The sequence below is a fragment of the Solanum lycopersicum genome, chromosome 7, assembly GCF_036512215.1.
Source record: "Solanum lycopersicum chromosome 7, SLM_r2.1".
Taxonomy (NCBI): domain Eukaryota; kingdom Viridiplantae; phylum Streptophyta; class Magnoliopsida; order Solanales; family Solanaceae; genus Solanum; species Solanum lycopersicum.
The window spans coordinates 4,781,311-4,794,694 of NC_090806.1; the positions used below are offsets into that span (position 1 = coordinate 4,781,311).

The 13,384-nt window shown below is 32.4% G+C and overlaps 1 protein-coding gene across 2 annotated transcripts; it reads left to right on the forward strand.

Moving 5' to 3' along the window:
* Nucleotides 1-1,833: 1,833 nt before the first annotated feature.
* LOC101250902 (voltage-dependent anion channel protein) lies at nucleotides 1,834-12,032 on the forward strand. 2 transcript variants are annotated; one of them, XM_026031807.2, is made up of 7 exons: nucleotides 1,834-1,922; nucleotides 3,311-3,381; nucleotides 4,837-4,904; nucleotides 6,432-6,542; nucleotides 6,695-6,781; nucleotides 7,842-8,050; nucleotides 11,430-12,032. In XM_026031807.2, the coding sequence occupies exons 2-7, from the start codon at nucleotides 3,333-3,335 to the stop codon at nucleotides 11,734-11,736; spliced, it is 831 nt and encodes a 276-aa protein (XP_025887592.1). In that variant the 5' UTR covers nucleotides 1,834-1,922; nucleotides 3,311-3,332; the 3' UTR covers nucleotides 11,737-12,032.
* Nucleotides 12,033-13,384: the final 1,352 nt, after the last annotated feature.

Sequence of the window (13,384 nt, forward strand, 5' to 3'; positions counted from 1 at the left end):
TTTTGAATTTTAAATCTTTTTATTTCCAATTAATAATTTCAAATTATTCAGTAGGTAGATTTCTTTCCATCTCTTCAATCTCCGATTTCTTTTATTATTATTTTTTACCTTTTCATCTTAAAAAACAAAAACAAAATTATCTCCTCCCCTTGACCCCATTGAAATCTTATTGAACCTTTGTAATTTTAGTTAATCATATCGTCGTTGAAATTTTTTCTTGAAAAATATTTATTTTCTTTTAATGTATCTACATTTAAAAACGTCAAAAAAATTGTTGAATTTGCCATTGCACGCCATCACTGTCAAAGATACATAATTTAAATGTATCTCATTTATTTAGAGTCTTAAATTAGTCTTAGTGTTATCATTGATCTGATACAGTGCTACAATAATATTTGTTGTATGCAATGTATCATGTTCATATATAAGGTAGATACATAACTCTAATATTGTTGAATCTTCAATTAGTGTTTATCATGTTCAATATAAATGTACTTGATACATAAAATTTGTGTTATGTATCACATACAAAAAGGAAGCTAATTTGATACAAATACATGTATAATGTATTTTTTTTAATTTTAAATTATAGAATTTCTCAAACAAAATAAAATACATAAATAATAATGTATCATGTACTAATTTTTTTAGCTTTGATATATAAATTTGAATTTATACTAAATGTATATGATACATAACAATTGCCAAACAATAATGTATCGATCTCAAATCTAAAATCTTATGAACAACACTTTCTTATTTAATGTATCTAGTAAAAAAACGACACTTATTTGGATCAGTACAAAGAAAGTGAAATATAAGAATAAAGAATCAACAGAAAGATGGTCAAGAAATAACTGTTCCCAATGACTACAAACTGAGAAAACAAAGTCTACAGCAAAAATAAGAGTTTTTTGCTACATAGGTTCTTTTCGAAATTTCTTAACAGGAAACAAAGTAACTAAATAGAGATTTTTCGTGCTTTAACTTTCAAAAACACAGACGTTCTTTTTGCCAATTCCCTCAATTATGGACAAACCTTCTAATTAAATATCTTTACAACTTATTTTCTCTTGATTTTGAAAGGATCTTCATGATGTATCTCCTCAAATTTTTCGATATTATGAATAAAAATTTGAAAGGATCTTGAATGAACTGGAGATGAATTTTGAATCTCAAAATTTTCGGCAATCTTGTATCAAAATCGAAAGAATATTCGATGAACTTGAAGATTCACAAAAGAAATCATTTGTCCAAAAACAATTTCATCACTTTTGTATCCTTCATAACTCACCCTGCTTATCCAAAAATTTGACAAAAGTTTTTATGAAACAGAGAAAACGATTAACAAGAAGAAATTTAATTTTTGATTTTTTTGGATAGTTACACTATATGATTGAATTCTTGACAATATGGAAGGGAATAACGTAATTTATGGGACTTATATTATTTTCAACTTTTTCCCCCTTAATCAGTGTAACAGATGGATAAGATCGTAATTTGATTTTTCAATTTTTTTTCCTTAATAAGTGCAACAGATTGATACAGAATGTATCAACATTAATCCTGATCCTTTATTATGTATCAAAAATACCTAAAAAACATGGGATTTATGTAATTAGAAAAATAATAGGGATAGAAGGTAATTAAAATCTTACACTATGGGATTTAGGTAAGTTATACTATAATTTTTTCATTTTAAAAGCAACCCAACCTATATACACCAACTTGGGCTCAATCATCATATTTTAGACCCAAGCCCAAGGTCCAAATATGAGGAAATGATTAGATTAGAATGACAAATCTACCCCTCAGGTATTGAAGAGACAGAGTTAAGAGGTTTAAGCTAAGGTTCAGTCATTTTCTTCTGCACAACCCAAATCTCGACGGCGATTTCTGGGTCTCTGTCGAGAATCAGAAAGGTTAGTGAAAACCTATTTCTCTCTCTCCGTTTCTCTGTTTTTGGGTTTTTTCTTTTGTTTTTTTGGTTTCAAAGATTTAATTTTTTCTTTGATACTTACTGTTAATTTTGAAAATTGAAAAAAAAATAAAAATTAATCCAAATGGTTCGGGTTTATACAGAATCTGTTAGTTGTATTTGATTGTTTTGTATGTGGGTTGAGGTGGGTCGGTGTTAGTTTTGGGTTTTGGGTGGTTGATTGAGAGTTGATTGCATTGACTTCTAAGGGGGATTACTGTTTTTGCTGCTTTTAGGTTGTTAAATGATTGAAATGCCACTTATTTAGTTTTACTAGTAATGTCTATGTACTTGTTCTGGAAAGGAAGAAAAATGTACGGAATGTACTTGATCTGGAAAGGTTAAAAAATGTATGGAGTTTGAATTGGGGGTTTAATTAGATTGCTGTTTGAGTAATAGTAGCTTATATAGTCAAAGAAATGTATTAGGCCTTAATTAATTTGTGGGGTTGGGTTTCAGTTATGGTTTTCTTTGGATTGCATTGACTTCCAATAGTTTACTGTTTTGATATATTTAGGTAGTCGAATTATTGAAAAGCCACTTATAGTAATATCAACAAAATGGGGTTTACAGTAGACAATCTTGTTTGAAGTTTCACCAGTAATAATTTCAATGTACTTGTTCTGGAAAGGAAGAAAAGTACATGGAGATTGGGATTAATCTGTCTATTTGTGTATTATTTTGCTTTGATAGTCAAAAGAATATATATTAGGCTCATAGTATTCATGGGGAAAATGATACCAAGATAGACATTGCTGACCGTGGAGAAGTATTTGTGAATTTGAAAACTATGAGGAACTTATCAGGAGAAATTTCAAGTCCTTCTATCAATTTAGAAAAAAGAAAATAAATTTCAGTTTTATACTATTATAACTCAATCTTTCATTTCAGGCCCGAAGTTGTTTACAAGTTTAAATATGTTAAGTGTTGTTAAAATTGGAACAGAATAATTTCATTTAGTCTTCTTCTGGATACCTTATGATTCTGTTTTCATCGAGAATGAGCTTGTATATGGTTAATGTTTGTAGATATTCTTCTAGGATTGTTCTTCGTGTGAACGAGCAAGGGTATACAACTAGTTGAAGAAAGGCCGTATTATTAAGATTAGAAAACAAAGAAACAATTTCGATTAGAAAACAAAGAAACGATTTCACTTAACTTGTTGATGGTCCAAATTTGTCTACTGCAAATACAAAATTTCATGTTGCTTGATTCTGGTTATGGTTTATGCATACTGGGAGAAAAGTGGTATTTCTTCCATAACTAACTGTGTTTCTTTCGATCATGCGGGCATAATTAATTGGATGCTCATTGTTCATCAGTATTGATCAGGGTGATTTCATTTGAAGAAGAGATGGAGCAGAGCCCGGCACCATTTTCCGAAATCGGCAGGCGGGCAAGAGGTAATGATTCACCATCAATTTAATGGAGTACTGATGCTTCTAATACCTATTAGGAAGGTAAAATGAATTAAGGAAAACATTTTCATGTACTAATACAATTATTAAACTTGATCTGCAAAACCAATTGGAAGAACCAAAAAATTTCTCCTTCCTATGCTGTTTAGGTAATTGAACCTGTCAAAAGTCAGCCAGCACAAACTAAGTACCCTACCATGCAGGAGGGTTCTCTTGATTTTAGCCCCATGATATTGTATATTTAGGGTCTCAGCTTCAATTCCCAATGGAAGCAATAATACTAGGTGATTTCTTTCCATCTGCCCAAGCCTTGGTTGTTAGAGTTTAAGAGGCATAGTTTGCTATGTTCAAGTTCTTTCTGCATATGAGCTGATGTGGGAGATAGTAGGTACCTCGTGGAATCATTCGAGGTGTGCACAAGCTAGTCCGGTTACCATGGTTATAAAAAGGAGATACTGTCTATTTTCTATTTGGAACTTCACATTTACTGGAGAGTTTCCAAGTGTATACCAGTACCATTTTGAGCCAATTCACATCAATGTTTTGGTTCTTTGGCCTTACCTACTCTACACTCTCCTCTTGGAATCAGTTACATGTTTCCTCCCCTATTAAATACGTGATTGTACTGTATAAGTTATAGCACATGTATTAACACTAATTATCAAGAGTACAGTAAGTTTATTCTTCTGTAGGTCTTCTATTTTCTGGTATACTGTTTGTATATGGGTGAGTTTGGCCCAAGCTTCAAGCCTTCAACACAAGTTATTTACCTTGTGTAATATGTGCTTTGAGAAGATTCTGTGCTCAAGTACTCAAAGGGAAAAGGGAAGACTTTATGGTCAATTTAGTGTACAGATTGCACTTTCACCATCACTAAGAAAATATGCCAAATACATATTTATATGTGTATGTGTGTGTGTATATATATATATATATTATTTTTTTTTTATTTTTTTTTTAAATTTTTTTTTTTTAAGTATGCCGATTTATAGGCCTTTCAAGCTGGGTTTGCTCAAACTCGCCTCCCAAACTTGTTGAAATAGGTTATACGAAGCCTTGAATAAGAGTAAGTCAGGCTGAATGAGCTTGCTTCAGGTCACTACAAAGCTTGCTGAGATTGCAGCAGGGAGAGCGGAGCTCAAACTTTAACCATTTTGCTTATATAGCCTGCAAATAACCTATTTGTTTCATACTGATTTTTTCCACCTAGATTGTTATAACAACTTAACATGGTGAAGTATATAGTTTTGAATTTTGACTGTTCGATTATCATCAAAATTCCTTGAATAGATTTGTATTTGCTCATTTAAAGATCTAGTCATTTAACAATTTTAACAACTTTTATCCATCTCTTAAGATAATCTTTTCTGGTAGAGGGCTTGCATTTTTTTGCTATATGAGAACTATCTAATGGTCTGTGCAATGCTTACATTCATGCAGATCTACTGACCAAAGATTACAGTTATGATCAGAAGTTCACCTTCTCTATTCCGAGCTCCAGTGGGATGGTACTAGCTTATTCTCTCATTTACTGTTACTCATTAAGATTATTTAAGCTGTTGAATCTTCTATTTGGGCTTCAGAAGGCTGCCAAAATTTTCCACCTGCACACGTTATTGTAAATTATTTATTATCTTGATATTGGAAATATGTACTTTAAGTTGCTAAATCATTTGATTCATTCTGAAATATATTATTATGTGTCTTCAAGTCTGATATCTGTCCTTCGTACTAGATTTTTTTTTAAAATTTTTTATGAAAAGGGTGTTTGGGCCAATTTGCACACCTCGACTTATCCACTGAGTACCTATTACCATACAAGTACAGGGTATTCTGCCCATCAAGGCTTAAGCCAATGGGATAAAATCACCTACTGCTCCCATTCTAGCAGTACTGGGTTGACAAATTACACCCCATCTAAACATGGAAGGTCCTTTTTCTGAAAGGAGAATAGGATAAAGTAAAATAAAGCAAAATAGAAAGGAAAGATTTAACTGTGTGCACGTATACACACCCACACGCTGACACACAAGTTTTTCTGTAAAATTTATATGAGGTTTTGAAACTTCTGTACTTTTACAACATTGTTACGGGATACTGACTTTATTCCTAATAGCCTAATTTTGAGGTAAGACATCCTTTATTCCACATGTGGCTGACACAGTTGTAATTGCTGCATTTGCAAATTGATAACTAAAGTCAATTCATATTAAAACCTGGTCACATCCACTTCTATATAATTATTATTTTTGGTCCTGAAGTACATGCAAGGCTTGTAAGAACTTAATTTGGTTTTGAAAATTACCAATCCGCTATTTTCCCTTTTGAGGGTACAAATAATATTTTCTTACTGTTCTTGTACTGTGTCCGAGTACTGGTTTTATAGGATGATCATTCTTCTTTTATTTATTTATTGAGAAGGAATTCCGTAACATTATTCAGTGTCGTGAGCTTACGTAATGTTTGGTTACAACTCAAGGAAATCCTTTGAGAATGAAATATAAATGGAAGAAAGATGTTCATAAGAACATTTGTGTTCTTGATTCTTTAGAAAATGTACTTGCATCCTTTGGTTTTGGGAGAAATGGAAATTGTCCTCTACTTTAGTCATGATTGGCGACTTTACCCTGCTATATAGTTTGCAAGGAGAAGAGGTATTCGGACCTCACCTGATCTCACTTGCATTGTCTAAAATAACAGTTTGCATGTGCTAATATCTCTTGATTCCACTTGATTATGGTGTTCCATTTTGTATATCCCTTGAAATTGATCTAGAAATGTTTCATGTCTTGCATAAGTTTGCAATTTGTTTGAAAGTGACGTTGGTGAATTTTATCGGCAATCATACTTGGTATGCTTCCATTTATTGTGACTATAGAACCTTCCCCAAATCCCAACAGATGGTGTTGGTATGCTGTAAAATCTGGTGTTTCTGACGTTTATCATTGCTATGTACTGGGCAATTTTTTCTGGAAGTTTTTAATTTAGAGTTATATCTGAATCCGATCCTTACTTCTGTCATTTTCTCATATTAGGGAATAACAGCTACTGGTGTGAAGAAAGATCAAATTTTTATTGGTGATATAAGTACTCAATATAAGCTTGGAAGTACAGTTGTTGATATCAAAGTTGATACCTATTCCAATGTAAGAGCAGATAGCCTGTCACTTGCACCAGCAATTGCTTGTCCTCTTGATAATCTACTTTGTGATCCTGAGATATATTTAAACTCTTGGATCTCTTATTTGTAAGTGCAACGAATTTCTTATGTGATGTTTATATGTTACCTTATATGCAGGTCTCAACAAAAGTTACACTGGTTGATGTTTTCCGATCCACGAAACTGTCCTTAGGCTTCAACATACCTGATCACAAGTCTGGCAAGGTTAATAGTTGTGCTTTCTCAAGTACTGGTCTAAAGAATCTCTGGTCTGTCTGATACACATCAACTCATGTATGAGCCAAAGAAATAAATTAGTGCTTGTCATGCTACCACAGATATTATGGGCGAAGAGACAAAATAGAGGATAAACGATAGCTCATTTTTAAATTGATTATTTCCAGTTATGTCTTTGTTTCATTGGTAGTACTGGTACACACAGATAATGATTTGTGAGACTTTGTGAAAGCGTCACTGGCTGCTAAGTGAACTATAATTAATGTGCTACCTACTAAGTATTATTCTTAAAAAATTTCTGTAGATGCAAGTAATTCATATAGGTCTATATCATATATTATCACCAATTACATTTTCACCTTATCCCATAGCATCCTCTATTCCCTGAGCATCATCATCTTAGGTAATGTTAATTATCATGCAGTGCAATGTTGAACCTTAGAGTTGGACACATGGACTTGAAACATTTAATGAATTTTCATTAATTTATTTTTACTTCAATTCTGACTTGTTTTTGGGGGATAATGTGCTAATTCCAGACTCCTTTATTCACACAACTCAAAATTTGAAATCTTATGAAAGATACACATGTGAAGACGGGTCTATTTGTTAAGTTGTCTTTGAAAATGGGAGTCAATGCTTTACTTTTTATCCCTATGGGCATGCACTTAGTGATGACAATTTGTGGGTCATCTAGATTACTGGTTCTATTATTTTCAATAATCAGATGATGCTAAATTGAAGTTGTGAACGGTATAAAAATCTCAGTTTATTTCTATTACATTCTCTTTTCCAGCAGTTAAGTGGAGTGGAAAGAAAGTAATTGAACCTATCGTGTCAATTAGACGAGCAAGCTACCTGTTATAAAATAGTGTCTAAGCAATATCTAGATTTTGATAGAACTACCTTACCTCATAAGGAAAAATAGTGTGACACGTTTTTTCCAATGTCCTATGATTTCAAGCTGTTTCTAAGTAGGAACAGTCTGTATATTATTTGGTTTGTGAATTCAATATCAATCTCTGAATCATTTATTTTGTATTTTCAGCTCGATGTTCAGTACCTTCATCAGCATGCTGCTATCAATTCCAGTATTGGCTTAAATCCCTCCCCTCTATTGGAGCTCTCGGTTGCTATTGGCAACAAGGATTTAGCCCTTGGTGGTGAAATAGGATTTAATACTGCTTCATCTTCTTTTACGAAGTGCAATGCTGGGCTTAGTTTTAACAAACCGGATTTTTCTGCTGCACTTATGTTGTAAGTATTCTAACGTCTTTTTCTGCTTAATATACTCTTGGTGCTTCTGAGTTCTTCAAATGTTTTCCTGTTAGCTAAGTAAAGGTGGGATGGTTAATCCAACTATGCAACATGCAGTTATATGCTTTTTATTTATTATGTCAATTGCAGAAATAAAAATAAGTTCTACATCTGTAATCTACTAATTTGACTGTGAATAAATCCTTATATTGTTTTATATAAAAGAAAAAGTAGTTTTCTTGACATTCTCAAGGGAAGGAAATGGAGAGAAATCTTGTGTGAGGGAATGCATGTAGTACTAGTTTTAGGAAAAAATTAGCTTTGCTGGTTTGGTTTAAACTACATAAATTTTCCAACCAAATTTTCACCAATTTGAAAGTTAAAGAAGTATATTAGAAACCAATCTCTCTACCCAACAAAGTTAGGGCTTTAGGGGTAAGGTCCGCATATTCCTCACCCTCCCCAGAACCCACTTGTGACTCTGGGTATGTTGTTGTTTAAAAGTTCAAGAAGTGATGTTGTTGAAGCTCTGCAAAATTCAACTAGAATTATTTGAGAAAAAATCTGCCAGAGTTAATGGATGCAATATAATCTTTAGAAAGAACATGACAGTAATATCTAATTTTTTGCAGCATGTGTTCAAAGCAAAGTTTGAAAAATAGGCACTCAAATAGGTATAGGAAAGTGGAAACTAGGTTATCTTTCGAATTTTATTAGCAGTATTTAGGAAAGCGAAGCGATGCGAGCCTTCTACGCTTCACAGACTAGAATGAGTGTGCGAGCGCTTCATCGCTTAAAGCGAGCGCTTCATCGCTTGAAGTGTGAAGCGGGGCCTTATCGTTTTTTTCTGCTTCACGCTTCCCTGAACACTGTTCATTAGTTGGAATCCCAGATCTGAGCTTTAGTCTCTTTATGATCTATCTTTGAAGGGCATAGATATAGTTGGTAAATCGATAGGTTGAAAGTTTAGAAGTGATATGAAGAAATTGTTAGTGATTAGTATTAAGAAATTAAAACTTTGGTACAAGATGCTAGCTTCAAAAAACATAAAACAACTTATTTTGATACTTAACCTTATTAAAAAAAAATAACTATTTTTCATCTAAATCAAGAAAATTAAAATTTGGTATTATGCCCGTGTATTTACATAATATATGAATTGAAATAGTGAAATATGGTCATTGAGGGTTCATATAGCCGACCCCCAACTTAGTTGGAACTGGTGTTGTTATTTGCACACAAAGGCCAAATAAATTCTTAGCACTTTCTGGTTTTGACCTAAGTTGCGGACTCTTCACTTTTGATGCCGCACCCATATCGGAATCTCCAAAAATACACTACAGTTGGAGAATCCAACACACACATGTTGACATTTTGAAACTTTTGGGGAAGCCACTATGAAATGAATTACAATAATTTGTCTCAATCCCAAACTAGTTGGGGGCGCAACTATGACATGAATTACAAAAAGTTCGATTTCTGAAGGTTCTTTTCCGGAGCTAAAAGGGAAGATTTTGTTACAAAAATGCCAAAAGGGCAAACTAATTCAGAAAAAAACCAAATGCACATGGCCTCACATGCCCCCTTTGTCCCTTAACGGCCAACTAGTAAATGTCAAAGGCAAGGCACATGACCACATGCCTTATAAGGCGCAGGGGCCGTGCGCTTTACACCTATTGGTGGCCCCCAAAGGAAACCACAAATTTACCCTAGTTAGGAAATAATTAGGGAAGGTTGAAGAAAAAATAAAATAAAAGTCAAAACAACAACGAAAACATTATCTTTATTCCATTTTGGTAAAAGTATTTTTAAAAAATCAGTAATTGTATTTTGCGAAAAATACAGTTTGACACAAATATTTTTCCTTATTAAGAACATTTTTTTTAAAAAAACCCTTATTAGCTGTTTATATGAACATTTTATAGAATCAATTTGCCCTTCCTCTCTTCTTTTCGCCCCGTGGTTCCCTTCTCTTTCTCTAGATTTTTTCCTCCCAACTCTTTTCCTACATTTATAAAGTACTATGTTGCTTTATATGAAGAGACAGAAATTGCTTGAGTTTTATATCAGAAAATTCACTTTGGGTATGACATACTCTATTTAATTTATTTATCTTGTTTCTTTTACTCATAGAAATTGTTTTAAATAAATTTACTCATTATGTGTATTTCATTTGTTGTGGTCATGTGATTTTCCTAGTTTACTAGGTTTTCTGGCGACTGAAAGCAGGAACACCGGAAGGAAAGGAAATATTAGAAGTATTTGAATTGGGGAGGGGGGGGGGGGGCTTTGTTTTAAGGCGTGTGGGGCAATGCGGCCCTTTTGGCTCCGGACTCTTGAATTCTGCATGTCTGGGATATAGCTCTCTATATGGTGTAAGGCCTGTGCGCCTTACACCTTATTGGTGAGCCCCAAAGGAAACCACAACTTTTACCCTAGTTAGTAAATAATTAGAAAAGGTTGAAGAAATAACAAAAGAAAAGTCAAAACAACAATGAAAACGTAATATTTATTTCATTTTTGGTAAAAGTACTTAGAACAAAATCAGTTATTGTATTTTTCAAAAATACATTTTGACATGATAGTTTTCCATATTAAGAACAACTTTTTTTTTGAAAAAAAATCCTTTATCACTGTTTATGTGAACATTTTATATAATCAAATTGCCCCTTCTCTTTTTCTGCCTGTGTTTCCCTTCTCTTTCTCTCTCTAGATTTTTTTTTCCCCCCAACTCTTTTTCCTACATTAATAAAAATACTACATTGCTTAATTTAAGAGAAAGAAATTGACGATACTTTAGTTTTATATCAGAAAATTTACTTTGGATATCACACTCTATTTAATTTACTTATCTTGTTTCTTTACTAATATAAATTATTTTAACTCATTATGTGTATTTCATTCTGTTGTGATCATGTCATTTTCCTAGTTTACTCAGTTTTCTGGTGACTTATCAAAGGTCACAAAAAGTTGATGAGAGCAGTGAGCACCGAAATTGCAAGGAAATATTAGAAGTAATTTGATTTTTTTTGGGGGGTGGGAGTCTTTGGGAAAGAAGGGAATTGTCCCACCAATAAGGTGTGGGGCGATGTGCCTTGCCCTTTTGGCTCCGGACTCTTGAAATCTGCATGTCTGGGATATAGCTCGCGCTATATGGTGCTTTGCAATGAGGGTTTGTAATTGTAACTTAATTCCATTTCTCAGTTGTTTCTTGAGCGCATAAAAAGTTGGTCTAGATTAAGTGTATGATCGAGAACTCATACGATGGCTGAAACACTTCAATTTTTATTTTCCTAATTGATGATGTACATTAGCTTTATTCATCCTGTCAAAAGCATCTCAAGTATCTAATCTGCACTTTTTGTTGCTATCCATGTAGAACGGATAGGGGACAAGCTGTGAAGGCATCATATGTACACTTGGTAGATCCAACAAATGGAACTGAAGTAGGTGCAGAGATGATACACAGATTATCTACCTACGAGAACAGCTTCAGCATCGGGAGTGCTCACAAGGTCGACTCATTAACATCGTTGAAGACTAGATTTTCTGACAATGGGAAAGTTGCAATGCTTTACCAGCGGGAATGGAGGCCAAAGTCACTTGTTACTTTCTCAGCCGAGTACGACACAAAGGCAAAGAGTTCAGTACCCAAGTTAGGTCTTGCCCTTGCTTTGAAGCCATAAAAACTGCACTCTCTCTAATTCATCCAATTTTACTTTGATAGCTTGACTTTGTTAAAAATTCTTTCAAAAGGCCACAAGTGTTGTTGCCCTTTACATCTTACATCATTTTTTTTTTTGGTTTGTTTGTTAAGATATCATATAATGATGATAAATTTGAAAGAATATGTTGTTACAGTAGGCATTGTTGCATAAGCTTTTTCAAGGTTTACTGACTTTCTATTACCTTGAAACTATTGATAATACCATGTATTTTTTTGGAGAATGAAATATTTTCTGATGCTTCGCGCTTTTCGCAACATTTTGTTGGGAGCTTAATCTTGCTTCCAACTTCTTATGATATGGATTTTTGTGTATCATGAGCTATATACTCTTTAATTATCTGCAGAAAAATTAGGTGATGAGTAATATTAAATCAAGTAAGCTTTATTTTCAACCTTATGGTTGTATTTTTGGTATATAATGATATGTATCATCCATGAAAATAGTGGTTGGTTATGATAGAAATGAACTTTGTAGTTAACGTCCATAATGACATATAGTGATGTTTAGTGAAGGCCTCAACTAGCTTCACATTAAATTTATGGCATGTAATGTTTTTGAGCTGTCGAGAATTGTTTTTCTATCTTATAACGATAGATATAAGATTCGTTTACATATTTTCGGACCATGCCATGATACGATATAAATTTCAATTAATCGAATATTTTAGAATTTAGAGTATATAAAACACTACATCTATGTATGAAAGGAAATAGACAAATACCTTAATTAGTAGCTCAAGAATAAATGACTAAATTATTGTTTTAAGATAACATTTGACAAAGAAAAAGGAAAGAAATTAATTGGAAAACAAAACCAAAAAAGGGAAAGAATATTCAATATTCGCTTAGTCTCGTATTAGTTATGAACATTAATAAAATATCAATTCCAAAATATTTATCGATTTACAAAATCAAAATTAGTTAATTATATTTTTTTTTTCAATTTTCCTTAAAATCAATTATTTTAAAAGTAAAATATATTAATTATATTGTTAAGAGTTAAGAGTAAATTGCTAAATACATTTCTTGTTTATGATTTTTTTATAAGTCATGTGAAATCAAAAAGAAATATTATGATTGTGAAACTTTTGGAGCTCACAACACTAAATATATGTAAGTTAACAAAGAAAACAAAGCATGCAAACAAATACTCCCTCCGATCGGTATTATTTGTCATTTTGCATTTTCCGAAAGTTAATTTGACTAATTTTCAAAGTTAAATTAGATCACATTAAGTTGATATTTTAATCAAAAAATTAGATATTCTAAAACTATATAGAAAGTACTATAAATTACAATTTTTTGCATATTAATATTGATGACCAAATACATTTTAAAAAATGTTAGTCAAAATTTTTATAGTTAGACTCTAAAAATAGAAACCATGACAAACAATACCGGACGGAGGGAATATATATTAACTATTTTAGTATGAAAGTAGGTAATTAAGCTGTACCAATTTGTTACATTGTGTATAGACTTATTTCAAAGTTTTGACCTAGCCAGATTTAATTTTCTTTCATATACAAATAAATTATTATTAGTATATTATTAACAATATATGTTAGTGTATTAATTTAAGTTATGTTTTTGACTAGTCATTATGT